Here is a 22946-nt window from a genome sequence, read left to right as displayed (position 1 = left end):
GCATGCTAATGTTTGCTGGTATTACAAGTTGTCAGCAATGGTATTTTCTAACACCCCATTCCCGCCAACTTTACCCCCAAAATACTGCCTAGTGCAGTTATTTTATTAAAAAAATAAAGATGCTGCTATTTTTGGGGCACATTTATAAAATTAACCAGCGATCTGATCTCTGGTTAATTTTCTAAGCACTAATTGCTACTGCGAGCTAACATTAGCAATAACCAGCCACTTGTAATGGCTGATTAATTACGGCGCACCCACAAACGTGTATATTTGCCCAATTGCGGGCGCGCAAAAATTTTTTTGCAACACTTGTAATTTGGCCCTTTATATTACAATGTGAAAGTATTTCCTGCTCCACTAAAGAACAATTCAGTCTTTCTTTTTTTAAGAATGATAATTTAAGTGGGTGACATGAACCCCAAAATGTTTCTTTTTTATTCAGATAGAGCATACATATTTAAACAACTTTCCAATTAATTTCTATTATCTAACTAGCTGAATACATCAAATGCCAATGAAAAAGGCATATATGTGCAGCCACCAATCAGCAGCTAGCTCCCAGCTTCTAAGCCAACCTAGGTATGATTTTCAACAAAAGATATCAAGAGAACTGAGCAAAATAACTAATAGGAAGTAAATTGGAAAGTTGTTTAAAATGGTGTGCTCTATCTCAATCATGAAAGATAAATGTTGGGTTTCATGTCCCTTTAATCTCATTGTATTTTTTATTTTTTATTTGAAGACTTGTGCCACTATTTATAATAATAATAATAATAATAATTATTATTATTATTATTATTATTTTTATTATTATTATTTATTTATTTTTTGCATTTTACTTAATTTTATACTATATGTGGGAATTATTTGCCTATAACGGCAATTAAATATCAATGAGAAAGCATTCACTGGTATGTGATGCCACCACCACACATTTACTTGAGATGTATTGAGCAAAAAAAATAAAATGTGCACAATATTTATATGGGTCATATATCTCACAGTATAAATTGATACTGATAGTAAAGAACATTAATTTATTGCTGGTAGGCTTTATGAGGTATGTTCAGCAGATAATTGGCAGTAGGGGAGCATTTATTTGTATTTGTAAGCATCACTTACATTTACTGAGGGGCTTTGTTCCTAAGCCCATCAATCACTCTTTTGTACAATGACCATTCCTTACATATTGCTGAATCATACATTTTATCCTCTGCTACAATCACCAAGCATATTAATCTTATTACAGCAAAAAGAAAACAGTCAGCTATAATCAACTACTACATTGCAGCCTTTATACTGCTAATTATAAGTGAGCTGATTTCATTGGCTCTAAATCCATGCTTTGTAAACAATAGCAGTGGAAAAAGGTGGATATATCCAATGCAAATATTAAAAGAATGGATAGAGAACCGAGCTGGATATAAATGAAATGTAATACACAGGAGGAAATGCTCTAAAACAGGGCATAATTGTTATCTGCAGTGTTTTCAGTTTGCAAATTTATGTCCCTGTTGTGTTAAATGGCTCTTACTAAGTAATAGATGTGATTTATGTGGAGGGAATGGGTGTATATGGTAGATTCTGTGATTAATCAGTGGATTCCCATTCTCTGGCATCTCTCACTGCCCCTCTTGTGTGATGTAAGATCAGACGTACTCTGCATTGAAAAGTCAAGACACACAGGCAGCTCACACACATACACACACCTACAAATCCTGCTGGAAGCAGGGGAAGGCAGGCTGGCTCATTTAGCAGAAGAATTTCCATTGACATTTTTAAATTACGCTCGATTCAAGGCTCACTGCTGACTTACAGAGTGTGCAGTGAGGCACAGTCTTCATCTTGCTACAATGTCTGAGTTTATCTTAGCCTTAGTAACAATATCCGGATTATTTCCTATTGCTAAGGTGCTGGCTGTGGGAGCTGATGAAGGTAAGGAGACTTTATTCTCTATAATCAACTTGAGAACTTATCCTTAGAGCTTAACAGGGATCTACTGCTGCTGCTGCTTGCAATATAACAGGCATTGTTTGCACATTAGTATTGCTTCTCTGCTAGACATTGGGAAGACTAGGGGAAAAAAAGTATCATGTGAATAGAATTTGGATACAAAATGAGGAGAGATCATATATTTCAGACTATATTATAAAATGTGTGTTTTTTTAATGAAATGCTAATGTCTGCAGTGTGTGATTTATAATTCCAAGGCTTGAAAGATTTGTGCATTTCAATCATTAGCTGCTAAATAATCTATGTATTTACCTGTACTGTTTCCATAACTGCTAGTGCAGCAGCTGCTTGAGTTAATTCTGCTATCATTATGTTTCACATGTAGATGGTAGCAAGTGCTTGTAAGAAGGTGCTTTTAGAACAGCTGATAGACAAATGCATGGTAGTCTCTTTAACAACAATAGGTCATAAACTTCTGCCATTCTGAACACAGATAAAATGTACTGTAGAGTGTTTCTGTGGGATGAGGTTTCAACAGTTTAGACTATGTATTTTGCTATCCAGATCACAGAATCATTTATAATTTCAGTCAGTATCACTATCTGCACACATCAGAATTCTCCAAAGCTTTCACTGTGCCAAGTTTTGAATGTGTGCTTATAAGTATTGCATTATGTCTAGGTAGATACTGCTAAATAACTTGAAGCGATCTCAAGTAAGACTTTTTTTTTTTTTTAATGCTACTAATGTGCAGGCAGCAGATTATAAGAAGTGTGTGTGGTCTGATAAAGGCATAACATTATCATAAGCCAAAAGAATATTTAAAATAATAATACATTCATGTCTAATGTTCTCATTAATGGCATATGTTACACCTTATGTTGAGACATAAGGAATACTGTTTGAATGCTGAGATTGGATAAATGATTCATATATTCAAATTGATCACATTTTGTTCATGTTAAAGAGCTGTAGCTTTAAAAGTTAGATTTAATGATTTTAGATATATATATATAAATAAATAAAATAATATATTTATTAATGGACATGTGAATAAGCATGTAAAAAGTAAAATGTTGTCACTTTATAGAATTGGTCTTACTATAGCCTGATGACCTTATACATGCATCACTAATACATTATATTCCCACTCTATCAGGTGCTCACAGACACTGGGTTCTGTGAAATACCTGACCTATAGAAAAAAAAAGTTAGCATTTGTGAGCTTTTGTTAAAGGAAGGCACAGAATTTGTGAAAGTACAATAGAGATATTGGAAAATATTTTATATTATTTACCATTTGGGCCATTTTGAAAAAAAAAAGATTGTCCAATGTTATACCTGTGAAAAAACTCTTTGAATAACACAATGGGACCACTTTCATTGTATGTTATCTCTCAATGTGTTTTTTTATATAATGGGACTTTCTATGGAAAAAAAATCGAAGCTCCGTATATTATGTTACATAAGGCAATCTGCTTCCTGAAGACTGAATATTGTAAGCATGGAGAAACCTAGTTTCATCCACATTCTTGGTGCAAGTATATTTGCAGAGATATCCAGGCATTTTTGAGGCAAGAGTAGTTACCAAGGTGATCAGCACAAATGCTTTGCACATAAAGGCTTTGAGAACTAATATTTCTGCAGTCAATAACATTAGCTAAGACCCATCTGATATTTTGTATTCTAACTTTAATTTGATTGTTAAGACATTTTTAATGTATCCATATATCTGTATGCAAATTCAATGGTTTCATGTATTTTCTGAAACTTTTTAAATTCCTTTTGCAGAGTATTTTTATATAATTTTTGTATTTTTAAACCCACAACACTGATGCTTTGACAGAAAATCTTATGCAAAACAGTCTTAATCTGAATGTGTATAATCATAGGTGTCAGTTTTTATACAAAACTGGGCATATATAGTAGGAAACATAACATATTACTCAACATATTTTACATTTCAAGCTGAGATTGTCAAAATATTAATACCTTGCGTTGCCCAAATTTGGCATTTTGTAAAATTATATTTTGTAAAATAAATCGTTCAAAGGATTCAATAAAATGACTGCAATTTGTAGGCAGTTTTGTTGCTGTAGCCAATAGTTTTGGTATCTCAAAACTCATCATTGTACTGCAGTGGTATCCTATATACAGTGGTATAAAATGAGGTTTGCATTGAACATATTTCTCTATTAGCTACTAAACACCAAGAAAATTATCTGTAAGCTTATGACAAAGGAATATTAAAAAAAAAAACAAGCACAAATCTTCACATACATAAAGAATTTGTGAATTCAGTTTCCTTTACTATATTTTGAAAGCTGTGGAATGTGGACATACGTAGTTTTTGCTATCAAAGTAAAGTGTTTTAAATTATTTTGACTTTGTTTTTTGTGTATATTTGAGCTATCTCAAATCTTAGAAAAAGTATCATTACATTATCAGTTTTGCAGAATCTGTTACATACTAAATAAAATGGCAATAGTAATCCATGTAGCTGTAACTAACTTGATAGCTAAGATTGCACATTTCTTTGTATATATTATGCATTTTGCACCAGAACAATTTTTTTTAGTGAGGCAACATATTGGGCAACAGCTCAACAGAAAATTTGCAACTGACACCCAGAAATAGATATGAAACATTATTTTTATTGTGTAGAAATAAATGTAGACATGTTTTTTAATGCTTCCCATGCTGTTATATAAACTACATTGGACATAGTAGTACTCAGTATGCTTATTGATATGTTATTGCAATACAATATCCTCAGATGTTCTTGATGGAAGTTATCTATGAAGCTGTAGCTTAATTGAAAATGAGTAATGATACCTGGACTTTTTCTGAGTAACTGTACTTCTTTCCTTAAAGGTTATAACAACAGATTGAATCTATACTCAATATTTACTATGTTTGAAACTTTTTCTTAAACATTATTCAAGTTAGGTGAATGAAAATTAAAGATGAGCGCTACTGAGACATTTTTGGCCATATTTTAGTGTTATGCTGCTTATAATGATACTGGACTAATTTAGATTTAATTACCCATGTGACCTTAGCTTGTGTGTCTGCCTAAGTAGTTAGTGGTCCACAAAGTAATGGAACAAAGAAAATATATTTCTCTTTCTTTCTTTCTTTCTTTCTTTCTTTCTTTCTTTCTTTCTTTCTTTCTTTCTTTCTTTCTTTCTTTCTTTCTTTCTTTCTTTCTTTCTCTCTCTCTCTCTCTCTCTCTCTCTCTCTCTCTTTCTTTCTTATATTAACAGATCAAGATATATTTACATTATCTGTTTGGAAATAAATTAAGATTCTGTAAAAACTCATTTTATGTAATTAAAGTACTGTTTTATTCATTTTTTAAAACTCAAGCATATTTCCTTGATGTTATTTAAAAAAAATGTTCAAAACAATTCCATGGTTTTACTGCCAGGTCTAAGTGTTAGCTTGGCGTAGTTAGTAGAGGACCCGGAATTTTGATGCAGTCGGTAAAGGGGCTGGAATTTTCAGTGTCACTGAATACAGTCATTTTCTGGTTTAACAATGCTTCCAATTATTTTTATTCGATTGTTCAGCCTTTATCTAGACCATGTTGGATGATAAAATGTAGTCTTTTATTTTGGCTATTAAGTGGCAGACTAAAAAAAGCACAAAGGAATATGATAAAAGAACTGCTATCTTTGTTATTTCTCTTATTGTTTCTCATGTTTATGATCATATGCAAATATAAGATGTCTGTATTAAAGTAGCATTTCACATGGGAATTTTCAGTGAAACACAAGAAAAAATGCTATTTATTAACCATAGACCCAGAAACTAGAAAATAATAAAGTGTTACATATATATATATATATATATATATATATATATATATATATATATATAATATAATATAATATAATATATATAATATATATATATATATATATATATATACACACACACACATACGCTCTCTCTGTCACACACACTGACATATCTGTATAAGTGCACGTGTTTATGATGTATAATAATACAATGTAATAATGTGATTTATGAATATTCCACTAATGTCAGTCTTTGCATTGTTATATATTCATTTATTTATGGTCACTTTGGTTTCCATATTTATCTGTGCTTTTGTGCTTACTGGCCTACTTGAAGATCTGAAAGAGGTTTGAGCACCAAATAATTAAACATGGTTGGGAAAGGCTTCAATAAACATTATATTCATTTAGACTAGAATTATGCTGTATGTCTTCCTACCTGTCCATCTACTAAGGTTTTGATATGCACATATCCATTAGACCTGACAGTTATTTTGAAGTACATGATCATTTTGTGTCTGGATAGGTAAGAGGAAATTAGCAAATATGCTACCTTTACATATAACCAAAAGAAACAAGGAAATATTAAAGTATTTCAGTTTGTTATACCTTAGATATTTAGTGTAATTACCCATTGTGTGGTCATTGTTTTTATTGCCATTCAAAGCAGAATATAAGAAATTCACTGTTCACTGTCTAGATTACCTGAGATGATTATTTACCACAGCTAAGATTCTCATAACCAGCCCTCAATGTATTATCCTAGCTTGTAATGCACAATCATGTATATATATATATATACTGTATATATATATATATATATATATATATATATATATATATATATATATATATATATATATATATATATATATATATATATATATATAGCATTCTTTGTAGCTGACAAGCAAAGGTAATTGTTATGTACAATGTCATCCATTAACATAAATAAATAAATAAAATTACACACACACACGTTCATATATTTGTGCAAATTTCCCTTTCTAAGGATTGCAGTCAGCGTGTAGCCAGCATATATTCACTCTGAAGAAATTCCAACAGGAAAACCTAAGAATTATATTAATATTTCTACATTTTGTTTTGCCTTGCTATAAATACCCAGATCCAGAAAGTGCTTACTGAACACAAAATAAGAACATAAGACATCTCTGTAACTAATCCTTTTATATTCCTCTCCATCTTCCCAGTTGTATAGATTGTAAAAAAAAATTGTAGGTGTTTGTAGCTGGATTTTTGTTGACTTTGGTTGTAATATTTTTCACTGTTAAATATGCCGATGCATAAATATGAAGAAAAAAATGAGAATTGCGATATTTCAGGTTGCAGCAATCATTATAAATTAATTAAAAATAAATCAATTGCAGATCAAGCGTTAGAGATTCAACAGTCAATGAGACCTGTAGGTCTTTTAAAAGTCTTTCAGGAACAATTGATGTAATGTACTTAGTAAACTCTGCTCAGTTCTAAACCTAAGACATTTTGTTATTTAAAAATGTTTTTAAATATTTGAATAGAAGTTGTACAGATATATATATATATATATATATATATATATATATATATATATATATATATATATATATATATATATATATATGTCATTGATTCATATATACATTACTCTCACTGGCTTTGAAAACAGTGCATCAGTTATGGTTGTATCAACAATTGCCAGTATGTGCATAAAAAGACATAAAAGATGAGTAGAATATGTGGGCTCCAGAAGTTTTGCATACCTCCGAGCAGCATATCTGAATATACAGTGTTTAAAAAAAAGTATAGAGATTAGCTCCACATTCATGCATGCATCTCTGATCTCATTGCCAACATGGGTGGGTTTTGGACTGATATGTATAGTCACGGACCCATGCACAGAAAATAACTACCAATCAGTGCCTGCACATGTGCACCAGACTTTTGCATGGAGTGCATATATTGTTGCTGTTTTTTTCATCAAAGCAGCCTCTATGAAGTTTATCACTTACCCCTGTTTTTAACTTTGCAGTGCTGATGTCAGTGCTAACATAGGCGGCAATTGACTATTAGGTTCTGTGTATGTATTCAAATTATCTCAGTTCTACACACTGTAGTTCAAAATGCAAATGTGTCCACTTTTGTACCTTTTAGTTCTGTTGATGACCAATTTTTAAAATAAATAAGTATTTTGATTACTTCCAAGTACCTCATTGTAGCATCAACATTTAGAAATAAGGTAAATTTCACTAACAATTCCTCCATTTGCAGTGAATTTTATAACATTTTGATGTCACAATCTCAGGCAAATGTATTTAACCTTTTATTGCTGGAGATAGATATAGGCATGGAGTAGATGAGACATATATTTGGCACATTTTAGTTGTAGTTTCCTTGTACTAGAATGATGCCCTGCTGCTTGCTACTACAAAATAATATATGTGTAATAAAACCGCGGCCATCGTACTGTAGATGTGGACACTCTCAGTACGCATTTAATCCATCAGGTTTTCTAATACATGGCTATTGAATATATATGTGCAGAGGACAAAAATAAATGTATTAAAATAAATCAATTGCAGATAAAGCATTATTGATATAACAGTCTATGGGGCTGAATTATCAATGTGTGGTCGGACATGACCTGCCGTAGCGGATCATGTCCTCCTGACATCGATAAATGCAGAAAGCATACGCTGTCAGCATTTATCATTGCACAAGCATTTCACTTGCCGCCCCCTGCACATTCGCTGTCCGCCTCCTCAGAGGTAGTGGATGGGTTAAGACAGCTACTTCTTAACTCTTGTTTCTGGCGAGCCTGAAGGCTCGCATGGAAACAGATCCATTTTCTTCAATACAGGGGTTGATAAATCGGCCCCTATGAGAACTGAAAGTCAATATCTTTCAGGAACAATTGATGTAAATGTATTTTAGATGTACTTTTTTGCCATTAAACATATCATACATGTGCAGAAGACTGGTTTGCTGTCAAGTAAAACACATAAATAAAGTTTTTTCTTCAAAGACATAAACACAGAGCAGATAAGGGGCAGGAATTCAGTCCCAAACTGGCAAATCCCTAATTGCATTGACTTGGAAAGAACTGACTATCATTGATACTACTAAGATTTACTTTAAATAATTGAGTTATGACTGATTAAATCTAAATTTTATTGCATCTTAGCTTTACATATGCACAAATTTACCCACTTGCAGTTCAATGTAGTCTACTAACATTCAAATAATAGTGTAGCAAATTCCCACATGCTATTTGAAAAGCATTTGAAATTTGCTGACACCTTCTGAGAGAAAATATGCCCCTTCTTTAAAAGTGAGATAATTAGTATTCAATGGATAGTAAAAAAGAGAAGTCAACATGACTGATTTTGAGGAACTTCAAATTATATTAGAGGCACGGCCAATAATTTCTGAACACTTACCCTGCAATAGTTTCCAGTTTTCAGATGCAGTAGAATCTATGTGCTTGTACATGCTATTTATTTGCAATTACAGTGAATTCTCAGTGGCATAGATTTGCATGTGTTAATTTGCCTTGTGAAACCTGTCAAAATAGGCTTTCTTTTTTAGTTATGTAAATTTAGAACCTGGTTTGGCCTAAATAGATACAGATGTGCCATACTTATTGCAAATTGGAACAAAAATAATATAATAATTTCAAAATTATTTACTTCATTAAAGAGACTTCCACTTTCATTTAGACCTTAAAGATTACTGCATTACTGTATGTTCTACATTTAAAAAACAGAGATCTACCTGCTCTTGAATACAAGTACTTTCTTGTTTTGGTGATGTTCAGGTGTGTCTTTATCTAGAAATAGAGCTCTGGTAGTTCCCTTATTTAATATCAATTTGAGCAGTCTGAACATAAATTAAATGTATATGTTATATATTTTGATTGAAAATAGATATCACATACATATTTTCGATATAAATATTTGTGTACTGTTTTTAAACTAATACTATTCGAGAGTAAGACACATATATTATTAAAAAGAAGACCACAAAAGTAATATTTAATTTTATACCTATATTCCATAAAAATACCAAATACCCAAGATGCATTATAAGATGTATAAAATTGTGTACTTAAAGATAAATAATAGCTATTACTGCATACTAGTGGTTAACGTAACAACGTTTTAACATGTTTATAATAGTTCTTTTCTCAGTATAATTTATGGTGAGTAAAAAAGGTTTTAAAACCCCTTCCCCAGTAAATAAAATTAAGTGACTTGTTTTTTTTAAACAAAGAACACCTTTTGTAGACAGTGCTTCCACTGGATCAGACAATTTTAGTTGTTTAATATAAGAAGCAGTTCAGATGTTTGATGAACTTTATGTTATCTAATAATCCATTTAAAATATAGATATTTTGTTTATTTCAAAACATTGTGCAGGGTATTAGAAGTAATAGTATTGGTGTTATCTAGGAGAGAAATAATAATATAGTCAATAGGATGTGGACGCCTCTACTTATTATTGAGTTTAGGTGTTTCAGCTACACCCATTGCTAGCAGGTGCATACAATCCAATACATAGGCCCCTTATTCTAAAAAGATCTCTGGGATAGTGAGATTACATAAGAATGCTTGCCAGTCCTTCTATTTCCCTTGTGGCATTATATAAAGCCACTTTTACCCTGAAAACCGGGTGTCTCACTACTGCATTTTTGTACATTTTGCACAATAAGATTTGTAATTTAAAAATCTTAAAAATAAATAATTTAACCATTCACACAAATTATGCAAGGAAAAACTGTATTGTTAAGGTGCATAAAAATTCATAACGAAAGTGTCAGGGTTTTTTTCCCTGTTGTGTTTGCCATGTGCTGGCAGTCATTTTACTCACCTCTCTTCCTGACTATGGTGCATTGTGGGGGATGCTGCTCAATTCCTGCACTTCCTTTTATGGCCAGACTGGTGTGCATCATCCATGTGAGACAGGATGCAGTCTCAGAATTGTGATGTCATCACTTATTATTTAAAGGGCCTCTGTTCAGTATGCTTTGCCTTTGCGTTGTCTCAGACCTGTTTGTGAGAGTTCCTGTGTATTACCTGGCTGCCTGACATCCTTCCTGGTTCCTGATCCCTGGCTTGTTCCTGACTCTTTGCATACAAAGAGAGAAGCGCTCTACCAGGAACGAACAACAGCTCAGTGGCTTGTTCTATGGCGATTTACCACCCGGAAGCAGCCTCTTTTAGACCAGTGTGCTTTTCACAGAAGAAAACTTTCCTGAAGTATATCAGTCTGATCCCGCCAAGTAAGGTCAGTCCAGCCCCGAAATACCAGGCAATTCTCCTCTGAACAAGGAACATGACAACCCCAGACGATCGTTTCGGCCTCCTATGGGCCTCGTCAGTGAGGTGCAGCCACATTCCTCTAAGCACACTGGGCAAGGAGTCCACGTCTGGTTTCCCCCATCACCCATAGGGAGACTTCCCCAGGGTCATAATAATTTGCATACAAAGAGAGAAGCGCTCTACCAGGAACGAACAACAGCTCATTGGCTTGTTCTATGGCGATTTACCACCCGGAAGCAGCCTCTTTTAGACCAGTGTGCTTTTCACAGAAGAAAACTTTCCTGAAGTATATCAGTCTGATCCCGCCAAGTAAGGTCAGTCCAGCCCCGAAAGACTCTGCTGTTTTCCTTGTTCCTGATTCTGGCTCGTCTGACTATTCGCTTTGGCTCCTGACTCGGCTCGTCTGACTACCAGCTCTGGTTTTGACTCCTGGCTTGTTATTTGACTTGTGGACTTTTTATTATTTTTTGCTATTAATAAAGGTGTGATTATTTTTGCACTTCTCGTCTCAGTCTGATTCCTGGCACCCTGACAGAAACTTCATTAAAAATGTTTTTTTTTTTAAAAACATCCAATTTGTAGATAAATTACACAGGGATAAATTGTATTAACTATGCACAGTGTAAATAATAATTTAAGTAAACTGGTTGTGCAAATTATTGTGAATAAGGAAAATCTATGAGTAATAAAAGCTCACCCATGAAGTGATAGACCACATAAACTCAGTGGAGCCTCTGAGTGCTAAAGCATGTAGCATGCAAAAATCACCTTTCTGTTGCATCACTTACCACAGAGTTCCAAACTGCCTCTGGAAGCAATAAAAAAACGGTACTTTGGGAGCTTCATGAAATGGGTTTCCATGGCCAAGCAGCTGCACACAAGCCTCACATCAACATGCACAAAACCAAGCTTCAACTGGAGCAGTGTACAGCACATCATAACTGCACATGTTTTCTAGAGTGATGATTCATAGATAGTTCAAGCTTCATTATCTGTCAGTTTGATAAAAAAAAAAATCTGGGTATGGTGGCTGCAGGGAAACCGATGCTGAGCTGTTTTTCACGGTTTGGGCTAGGCCCCTTAGTTCTAGTAAAGGTTGATCTTAATGCTACAGAGCTCAAAGACATTTTAGACAATAAACAACTTTAGGATGAATTAAAATGGCGACTTTCTCAGCAACATCAGTGCCTAACCTTACAAATGCTCTTTTTTTGAATGGACAAAAATTCCCATAGACACACTCCAAAATTTAGAAGAGTGGCAGCTTGCAAAAAGGGGGGGGGGGGTCAACTTGATATTAATGCTCATGGTTTTGAAATGGGATGCCAAACAAGCATATTTGTGTGATGGTCAGGTTTTCACATACATTTGGCCATATTGGACTAGGTTTCAAGAAGCACACTATTCAGCGCTCCCGCTCCAGCATTAAATTCCCTAGAAGTAAGCTATAAATTCCCTAGAAGTAAGCTATTTCACGAGCGTTAGATAGCGCACATATAAGTTGAAAGTAAAAAATATTTGCAAGAGCACTAACCCGATGCGTGCACTAATCCGAACTTCAAATATTGTGACTGTGATAACATATTTCCACATAGACTTCAATGAAGCTCAATAATTGATAAAAACACCCTTACTGGTGCGCAAACCCGATCATGTTTTCTCAAGTGCACTAACCCAATATAAAATGTTATTATTTCACATTACAATGTTCTACACATAGCAGAATATGTTTTGCTTATTCTTAAATATATACAGTATATATATATATATATATATATATATTCTTTTGCTCGGTCTTTTGTAAATTATGTTGGATCGTTGCACAACTAACTTTTAATATTTTTTATGGTAATAGGGACTCTGCCGGGTGGCGTCCTGGTTGCTATGACAGCCGATGACGTAGGGCTCTGCGCGCGGCTGTTTACTTCCGGAACGCCACCGGGAGCGGGTCTGCTTGTTATAAAGGGTGAGTTATTGTTTCTACCTGTAATTAGTTGTCTGAAGACGGGGGCAACCCTGAAACGTCACAGATTAAAGTTGTTATTTGCTAAAAAGACCCGGTGAGTGCTTTTCTTTTTGGATGCTTGTATTATCATTTTAAAGCACCCCGGGCAGGCTGAAGCTCATGAAATTGTTACCGTGAGTGCTTCTACTCCTCTGGATACTATATATATATATATATATATATATATATATATATATAATTGTTTTGAAAAATATATATCTATATATAAATATATTATTATATGGAGGTATAGATATATACAGATATATATAGGAATATCTATTTTAAAATAATTAGAACATATTCCCCTCTGTGAAGAACATTGGAATGTGAAATATTACATAGTTAAACAATTAAATATAAATATTGCATAAATATGAGTTTTCATGTTTTCAGCTACTTGACTGCAAAGTGCTCTAATGCACACACACATATATATATATATATATATATATATATATATATATATATATATGTGTGTGTTTACGTGGTTATATGTGTATATATGTATGTAAATGCATATGTACCCATATAAATACATATGTACATGTCTTATGTGTTTTGTGCAACTTTTTTGTCTAGTGAGACAGTTAACCAGAGCTCTGAAGTCAAGCTCAAACAAACGTGTTTACTTTCAACTTGTAATACGCGCACGTTTTCCGATGTGCACAAAGAGCCGCGATAAACCTCTTATTGCTTGGGCGCAACAGTTAGAGTGTCACTTGTAATCTAGTACATAGTCTTTATTATATTTCCATGTTCACACAGCATTTTACCTTATTTTTTAAAGGACAATATTTCCAGCATTATAATGTGTTGCTTTTTAATATGAATAGCAAATGTTTGTACAATTTTGGGTAAAAAAAACAAACAAACAATCACCAAGTTTTGCGGTAACAGGGGTGCGTTGCTAACAAGCATTTTTTTTTTCACCGCTCACTTAAGACAACGCTGGTATTACAGGTTTTTTTAAACCCGGCGTTAGCCGCAAAAAGGTGAGCGTAGAGCAAAATTTAGCTCCACATGTCACCTCAATACCAGCGTTGCTTATGGTAGTGGTAAGCTGGCTAAACATGCTCATGCACGATTTACCCATAGGAATCAATGGGGCAGAATCGGCTGAAAAAAACCTAACACCTGCAAAAAAGCAGCGTTCAGCTCCTAACGCAGCCCCATTGATTCCTATGGGGAAACAAAAGTTATGTCTACACCTAACACCCTAACATGAACCCCGAGTCTAAACACCCCTAATCTTACACTTATTAACCCCTAATCTGCCGCCCCGACATCCTCACCACCTACATTATATTATTAACCCCTAATCTGCCACTCCAGACACTGCCGCCTCCCTATGAACCCCTAATCTGCTGCCCCCAACATCGCTGCCACCTACATTATAGTTATTAACCCCTAATCTGCCCCCCAACGTCGCCGCCACCTATCTACAATTATTAATCCCTAATCTGCCGCGCCATCGTCGCCGCTACTATATTAAATTTATTAACCCCTAAACCGAAGTTTAAACCTAAGTCTAACAACCCCCTAACTTAAATATAATTTAAATAAAACGAAATAAAATTACTACAATTAAATAAATTATTCCTATTTAAAACTAAATACTTACCTATAAAATAAACGGCAGGGGTTTTAAAACTCTTAACTACTGACTTTTAAATGCGGTAGGAGTTTTGACAGGAGAGGGTCTACCGCTCACTTCTTCCAAGACTCGTAATACCAGCGTTAGACAAGTCCCATTAAAAAGATAGGATACGCAATTTATGTAAGGGGATTTGCGGTAAGCTCGAGTGATGGAAGAAAAGTAAGCGATACACCTGTACCTGCCAGACTCGTAATACCAGCGGGCGTTAAAAAGCAGTGTTGGGACCTCTCAACACTGCTTTTTAAGGCTAACGCAAGACTCGTAATCTAGCCGAATATGATTATATATATATATATATGTTATTCTTTTTATCTTAGTCATAGAATTTTATCTGTAATTGATTTATTACTATCAAAATTTTGGATATTTACAAAGTATTGTATATCATTATATATCATGTAAACCTCATAATTTCTTATATATTTTTTTGTTTTTGTTTTTTAAATATCGATCACTTTATCTAAAATATGCTAAAAAATAACTGGACATTTGTATTATAAAACATTAAACCCAAATATATTTGTTTATGAAACTTTTATTTAGACAGTTTTTTGTTTTTTTCTAAGATTGTCATTTCTGATAATATGAGTCAATGTGAGTCTCATTCACAGTACATCGCTTCCCATAATGTTAGTGTAAAGCCAAATGATACTTATAAACAAATATTGTTTGATGGTGTGTGTAGGGTTTGCCTGACTTCTAATTAATTAAATAATATTGCATTATGAAATGATCTGGCCATAACAAAGATGGCTGTCATTTTGAAAAAGCATGTCAGCAAAGTTTTGGTTTCCCGCTATTCTCTGGACCTTCACTACACATTGAATTGAGTTAGCAAACACTAGACACAAAACAAAAAATAACCAGTGTAATTCTGATTAGGCTCCTTTCTTTATTTATATTTCTGCATTGTATTAAACAATTCAAATCTTGTCAAACAATGTCAAACCAAGCAGATTTGCATTTCTTACAAATATGTTTTGATTGCATACATTAATTAGCCTGTCCAAATTCATTTAAAGAAACTTATTTTAATGTTTTAGAACACCTTTACTTTCAATATATCTGTAGGCATTTTGTTTGCCAATATAGTTTCCAGTTCAACTTACAACAGACTTTGTCAAGTGCTGTTCTTTAAGATAATTTCTATATATCACATTGATATTTAATGTGCTTGAGATTTATATTGGACTAAAAACAAATTAAAGAGCTAGCAACTTCATTAAAATTGATATTACACATTAACTTTTGCAAATAGTATAATTTAAGAAATGTAGTGAAGGAAAATAAATGTTAATTATTTTATTTTAAAATATTAAGTGCTATACAAGGTTTTACCAAGGGTATATATGTTGTAATTTCAATAAACATGTATTTTATATTTTATTGACTCTTAATTGAAGCATTTTATTACTAGACTTTCTATGACTGCAAAATAAATGTATTGGATTATTTATGAATGTTAACTTTCGACTAAGGCATTCTTATGTTTTATTGGAAAATATATTTTTCATACACTTGAGAAATATATCATATATCTTTCAGTTTTATCTAGTAAATACCCACTTGGGTCACACAAATAGTCAGTAAATTGTTGCTAAATTGAGCCATCTCTCTTGTTCATAACTCCAAACGATAAATTAGAGAAAGATATGTTTGCAATCATTTACTGCGTCCTTGTGAAAATGCGGCCAAGTTAGTGGAAGTTTAAAATGAAAGTAAAAAGAATTAATCAGAAATGATCAAATTAATTTTATTAAGATCATTTACAACCGTGAGAGTCTTCCAGTTATGCTGGTCAGGATTCTTTCTGAAGCTCTAAAGTTGAAAGGTTAATGACTAATTTACTGAGCTAGCCAGTTCCCCATTCATTTTTCATTTACAATTATCTCTACTTGTCTTAAATACTAAGCTTACTTCCCAAACATACTGTCCTCATGTATTACATCTGTCAGTTAAAAGACCTTAATTATAAATACAAAAGAATGTCACTGCATTACATATTGATATATTCAAATCATCCACCCCCCCCCACTAGTCATGTAACAGAAACAAATTATATTCTTCCATTTACAGTACTATGGTATAAAACATATCATTAAATGCAATTTCAAATTACTTAGAGGTTAAACAGGATAGATTGTTGATTTTGAGACCTAGCAATTCAATGGTAAAGCTATTTTAATATATTGATTTCTCTTGTTAGAGACAATTGCTGACAGAGATCCATAGAGTTGATCTGAATTTATGTACTTGAGCTCAATACAATGAAATAGTTTATATTAACATAATGTCTGTAAACAAACTAACAATCTCATTTTTATTCCTATGTTATTACTTTTTCATCCAGTTAAGTTTTTAAAAATATTAACAAAGCAAGATATGTTATAAAGTAATAATTTAAATAAAATGTCGCTGTATACCAGGTAATATATTAAAACATGTCCCAGTGTTAAAGTTATGGAAAATATATAGATAAAAAGATCTTAAAATTATTACAAATTTAAGAAAGTTGATACAGTATATTGAAACAGAAAGTCTAAATGTTCAAAAATCATAACATTAACCACTGTCATATTTTTAACTCAATCACTAAAACTACCTTATGGACTTTAATCATTAATCCAACTTCCTGTCCCACCTCTACAGGACCAAATCACTCTGCTGATACTGTCATCACTAAAGTAGTAAAGGATCTGCTCACGGTTAAATCTGCTGTACAGTTCTCATTAGTTTTTTTTAACTCTCTGCTACTTTTAGGACTGTTGGCCGCCCCTTTGTACTGAATACTCCTCACTGTCTTGACACATCTGACACTGCCCTATCATGGATTTTGTAAAATATTTGCTCTTCTTTCTATATAGTTCTTTTTTCTTTATACTTATTAACTTGTTTGAGTTCCAGTTCAACCTTTGGGGTGTTGACACTCACTCACTTATATTCTCCCAACATGTGCTGTTCCCTCCTACATTTTGTCATAGACTGTTCCTAAAATACTGTTTTAGGATGGCCTTAACCACCTGAAAATCATTATGTTCAAGGATGAAACTTTTAGTTATTTCTCCTCCTATAGAAACACTAACACTAAAAAGTTAAATATCACACCTGTAATCCATGTCTGTTGCAATGGATTTAGCATTAACCCTACTCACTCTTTACTCTCATCTACTCTCTCACTATATCCTGCTGGTTAAATGTTTAGAACATTGTCACATATGCTTTACCTTCACCATTGCAGCACCCTTCTAATTAGTTATCTTCATTAGATATTGCACTGTGTCCTCTGAGCCTTTTACCAGGGTTATGAACTTCGTTTATAGTTTTTCTATATTACTCATATATGCCATTCCCCACAATGGCTTGCATAGACCTCCACTATCATATTTAAAACACAAATCCTTACTTTCAAAGTTATCAGCAACACTGCAACCCACTATTTTGCTAATCTAATTTCTCTATACGTGCACCTATTTTCCTATCAGTCCCTGAAATTGCCACTTTCAACGTACAGGACTTATCTTACACTGTTCCTTCAACATCAGCTTATTTGAAGATACAGACCTATCCCTCATGTTTAGTCTCTTACTACTGCATAGACTATAAACTCTCTAGGGAACAAGGACTTCTCATTCTTCTGTTTCTGTCTTATTATCTCTGTTATACCTTTGTTTGTGCCCTATGTATTAGTACTGTAGACTATGTTGGTACATTATGAATAGCGTTTTTTTTTTTTTTTTAAATTAAACAACTTAAATGGAAGTTTTGTACTCCTGAGTATCCATATTTTTAAGCAATTTGTAACTTTTTGGCAATAAATTAAAAGTGCAGACAAACCTGACATATGCTGAGTTCCTTGTACCTAACAAGACTTCAGGATGTTTAGGGGAGCTGAACAGTTCACCATAAGCTCTTATATATTCTTTGAAAAAATAAGTTAACAGTAAAGTCAGGATACTACACTGTGAGTTGGAAATCACATGTAACATGTCACAAGGATATTTTAGATTTCTGTTGCAAATTTTTGTTGAAGTATAGTCACTTTTCTGGTCCCGATTTAAAAAGTATTTAAAACAGAAGTCTACATAAATTGGAGCTACATTGAATGGAGCTATGTCTGTGTCATGCAACTTGCACTGCTGATTGGATACGCAGCAGAATTTATTAGGGACCAGCAGTGCCCAGTGTGTCCCAAGTGGCACTTCTACTGTGTGTTTAACCCCTTTGCAGGGTTAAGCACACAGTAGAGCAAAGTCAATAGTCATACATTTACATTAGAGCATATACTTTATTTACCTCTTAAGTCAATGGAAATTTATTATTATCCTGTTCCATTTTAAAGCAACACTATCTAATTCTATTTTCAGACACTCTGCAAGCAAAATAAGTTAACAAGTCCTGAAAATATCATATATGTACAATAAAATCCACCTAATAAGACATTATTACTTTATAGCAAGAATAAAGCATATTATTATGCAAAAATATGATTTCTCTATAGCATACGCATCTAATCATATAATGCCAATATTGGTTTGAAAATGTTTATTGCCCATCAAAAAACAATTATTGTGACTTTAGAGCTCAATACCTTTAGAACTACTGAACAGGTGTACTTAAAGGGACAGTGTTCTGTAACATTTTTTCTTTAATATGTATTGAATTGATATTTACAAATGGTAATTGTATCTTTATTTTGTTATTTGAAAAAGCTACTGTTACCTGTCCCCACCAATACTGAAAATTTCAGAAATAGATATTGAAAAGTTATGTGAACAAGAAGCTACAGAATAAATCACATTCACAAGGGGGGTGGAAAAGATAGCTACTATAACAGTGCTATTCTGTATAGAGAGAACTATAAGGATGTCTGCTCTCTCTGAAAGCTCTGCTCCTTCTGAATGGGTTGTGTATCAACTACCAAAGAAATGTATAGATGTATATCCTTTTTTTAAAATTACTTTTAACCCCTCAAGGACAAGCAACGCAACCTGTATGTTGCTGGTCTTTCTATGGGGCTTGATTTTTTGATAGCTCTACTCTGGGAGGTCTGCTAGAGGGAGATCATAATAGTGCATCTTGATGCTGGTGGTGAGACACACACTATTATAGTCTAAAAAAACTTTTAACTACTAAGGTTTTTTTAGGCTATAATAGCGTATTTGCACACTTGGTCTAGATTTCTTAAAGGGACGTTATAAATTGTTTAATTATATGTAGTAAAACAACTTTGCAATATACTTTCATTATTTATTTTGTTCTCCTTTACTGTAATTTTATTTTGAATATTGTGGACTTTCCAATTCATGTTAAGCATGGAAGTGCAAACAGAGCTATATTCCACACAGTCATTGATTTTACACTCAAGTAAGTCATTTATAAGCATTCCTAATTTGCCTCAGCAGAAAAGGTGATCTAAGTTACAATATGGCAGCGCCCACTGCTTTATAGGGAATTGTTTTCTTTCATGATTCAGATAGAGCCTGCCATTTTAAGAAACTTTCTAATTTATTCCTATTATAAAATTGTTTTTGTTCTCTTCGTATCTTTATTTGAAAAACAATCACGTGAACTTATGAGCCAGCCCATCTTTGGTTCAGCACCTGGGTAGCGCTTGCAGATTTGTGGCTAAGGGAGAGAGAGAGAGATTATTAAATAGAAAGTTAGCAAATCTAGGCAAGTATACCTGCTTGCTTTCCACCAGAATTTCACTGTATACACTATTACCAATGTGCCAGGGAACTCTGGGTAAGATATGCAAATCATATATTCAATGCCTCACGGTTTTTGCTTCCAAGTATTGTTTAATACAAAGGATACCAAGTGAAAGAAGCAAGTTTGATAATAAAAGTAAAATGGAAAGTTGCATGCTCTGTCTGAATCATGAAGGTTTAATTTTGATTTTACTAACCCTTTAAGGGGTAAAAAAAAAAATACAGTACACTGTCCCTTAAAAATGAAGGTCAACTTGATGAATGAAAGCCCGTTATTAAAAACAGGGGCACTTTCTTTCATCAAAGTTTACAAATCAGCTGTTTTGTTTAAAAACTTACCTCTTTCCACTTCACAGTCGGAGCAGCTTCCCCCTGCTCGCAGATCCTCTCTTCATACGTCAGCAATGACAAATCCGGCTTCCTCCAATAACGGCTTCCCCCCCCAGAGCAAACATTGCCTGAGGCCATGCCATGATTGGAGGAAGCCGCATTCTTCATAGCTGATGTATGAAGAGAGGTTTTGTGGGCGGGGGAAGTTGCTCCGGCTGTGAAGAGGAGAGAGGTACGTTTTTAAACAAAACGGCTGCTTTGAAAACGTTGATGAATGAAATTGCCCCTGTTTTAATAGTATTTCATTCATCAAAGTTGACCTTCACTTTAACTTAGCTGTGACAGGGATTACTTTAGTTTTTAAGATCTTAAGATGACTGTCAAACAAATGAAACCAGCATTTCATGAAAATATATTTGATACATCTTAGCTTTTAAAGAGATAGATCTTTAGAAATGAAAAGCACATTCATAAGCTTTAATTGTTGTTTAGATTAATGTTTGTAACTTTTATATAGTGCAAAGTTTCTGAGTTATAAGAGAACAGAATATGGAGCAACTTAAAAGGACAGTCTAGTCAAAATTAAACTTTCATGATTCAGATAGGGCATGCAATTTTAAACAACTTTCCAATTTACTTCTATTAACTAATTTGCACAATTCTTTAGATATCCTTTGTTGAAGAAATAGCAATGCACATGTGTGAGCCAATCACACAAGGCCTCTAGGTGCAGCAACCAATCAGCAGCTACTGAGCATATCTAGATATGCTTTTCAGCAAGTGATATCAAGAGAATAAAGCAAATTAGATAATAGAAGTAAATTAGAAAGTTGTTTAAAATGACATGCTCTTTCTAAATCACGAAAGAAAAAAATTGGCTTTCATGTCCCTTTAATACTACAGAGATGCAGCAGTTCTCTCAAACATTGATGTACCTTATATTTTACTAAGCCTTTAAAGGGACATGAAACCCACATTTTTTCTTTCATGATTTAGAAAGAGCATGTCATTTTAAACAACTTTCTAATTTACTTCTATTATCTAATTTGCTTCATTCTCTTGTTATAATTTGCTGTAAAGCATATCTAGATAGGCTCAGTAGCTGCTGATTGGTTGCTGCCTATAGATGCCTTGTGTGATTGGCTCACCCATATACATTGCTATTTCTTCAACAAAGGATAGCTAAAGAATGAAGACAATTAAATAATAGAAGTAAATTGGAATGTTGTTTAAAATTATATTCTCTATCTAAATCATGAAAGAAAATGTTTGGGTTTAGTGTCCCTTTAAAAGCAACAAGCAAAGACCAAAAAAAGAAATGATCCAGTTCTAGAATTGGCAGATTTGTCAGTTACTTTAGTATATAAATTGCTCATTAATTGTTTTTCTTTTGGATCAATGTTCTTTAGCTGCAAACCAATAGATCTAATAAAACAAACCATTATGACTTTTGGGAAGATATATTACCCTTTTACAGCAACATATAACTGGTGGTAATAAATCAAAGTAATTGATATATGGATAGCTATTTATGGCAAGACTGCATAACGTACAAGAACATATGTTTGTGCTTTATATGAGGTCAGGTGTATTATACATAGGTTTTACATTTTTCAGCTATTATTTTTTTTCTCATTTTCAATAAGCTTGAGTTTTTTTTATATTTTAGTCTGCACAATTCACAACATTCTGTCTTCTAAATTAGCATTGTTAAAAATGTAAGCAGAAAGTAAGCTTTATTATTGCTTGAGAATTAACATGTTTTGAAAAAGACTTTTTAAAAACCGATGTACGTGTGGTGTACAAGGCTGACCTTGGTTTGCTTGGAGGGCTGTATGCAAGAAAATCCTTTCATAAAAGCTGAACATTTTTTAATAATTATTTTTGGCAATGTAAGAGTATTGCAAACATTCATCTCTGTGATGTACATTTCAAAACCATATTTATCTCCTTTTAATGTTGCCATAACGTAAAGGAAGATGGAAGTAAACAGTAAAACAGTAGGGGCTAGATTACAAGTGGAGCGCAAAATATCGCTTTTGCAAAATCAATATTTGTACACCATTTAGTAATACCAGCGCAAGTTTGCGTTACAAGTTAGGTGCAATGAGAACATGATCTCACATTCACATTGCAGAAAAATGTGTGCTCACGAGAGCGCGC

At 33.3% G+C, this 22946-nt stretch overlaps 1 protein-coding gene across 1 annotated transcript in view; it reads left to right on the top strand.

Annotated features, from left to right (window-relative positions):
• Positions 1 to 1803: 1803 nt before the first annotated feature.
• Positions 1804 to 22946, top strand: part of LRP1B (LDL receptor related protein 1B) — a 2715774-nt gene continuing 2694631 nt past the window's right edge. Inside the window, exon 1 of the mRNA XM_053698264.1 lies at positions 1804 to 1938. Coding sequence (XP_053554239.1) covers positions 1857 to 1938 — 82 coding nt within the window. The 5' untranslated portion in view covers positions 1804 to 1856. The remainder of the gene's footprint in view (positions 1939 to 22946) is intronic.

This window comes from Bombina bombina, chromosome 1, assembly GCF_027579735.1.
Source record: "Bombina bombina isolate aBomBom1 chromosome 1, aBomBom1.pri, whole genome shotgun sequence".
Taxonomy (NCBI): Eukaryota; Metazoa; Chordata; class Amphibia; order Anura; family Bombinatoridae; genus Bombina; species Bombina bombina.
Note: the sequence above shows the minus strand (reverse complement) of the source record. Positions and strands in the feature narration are given on the sequence as shown.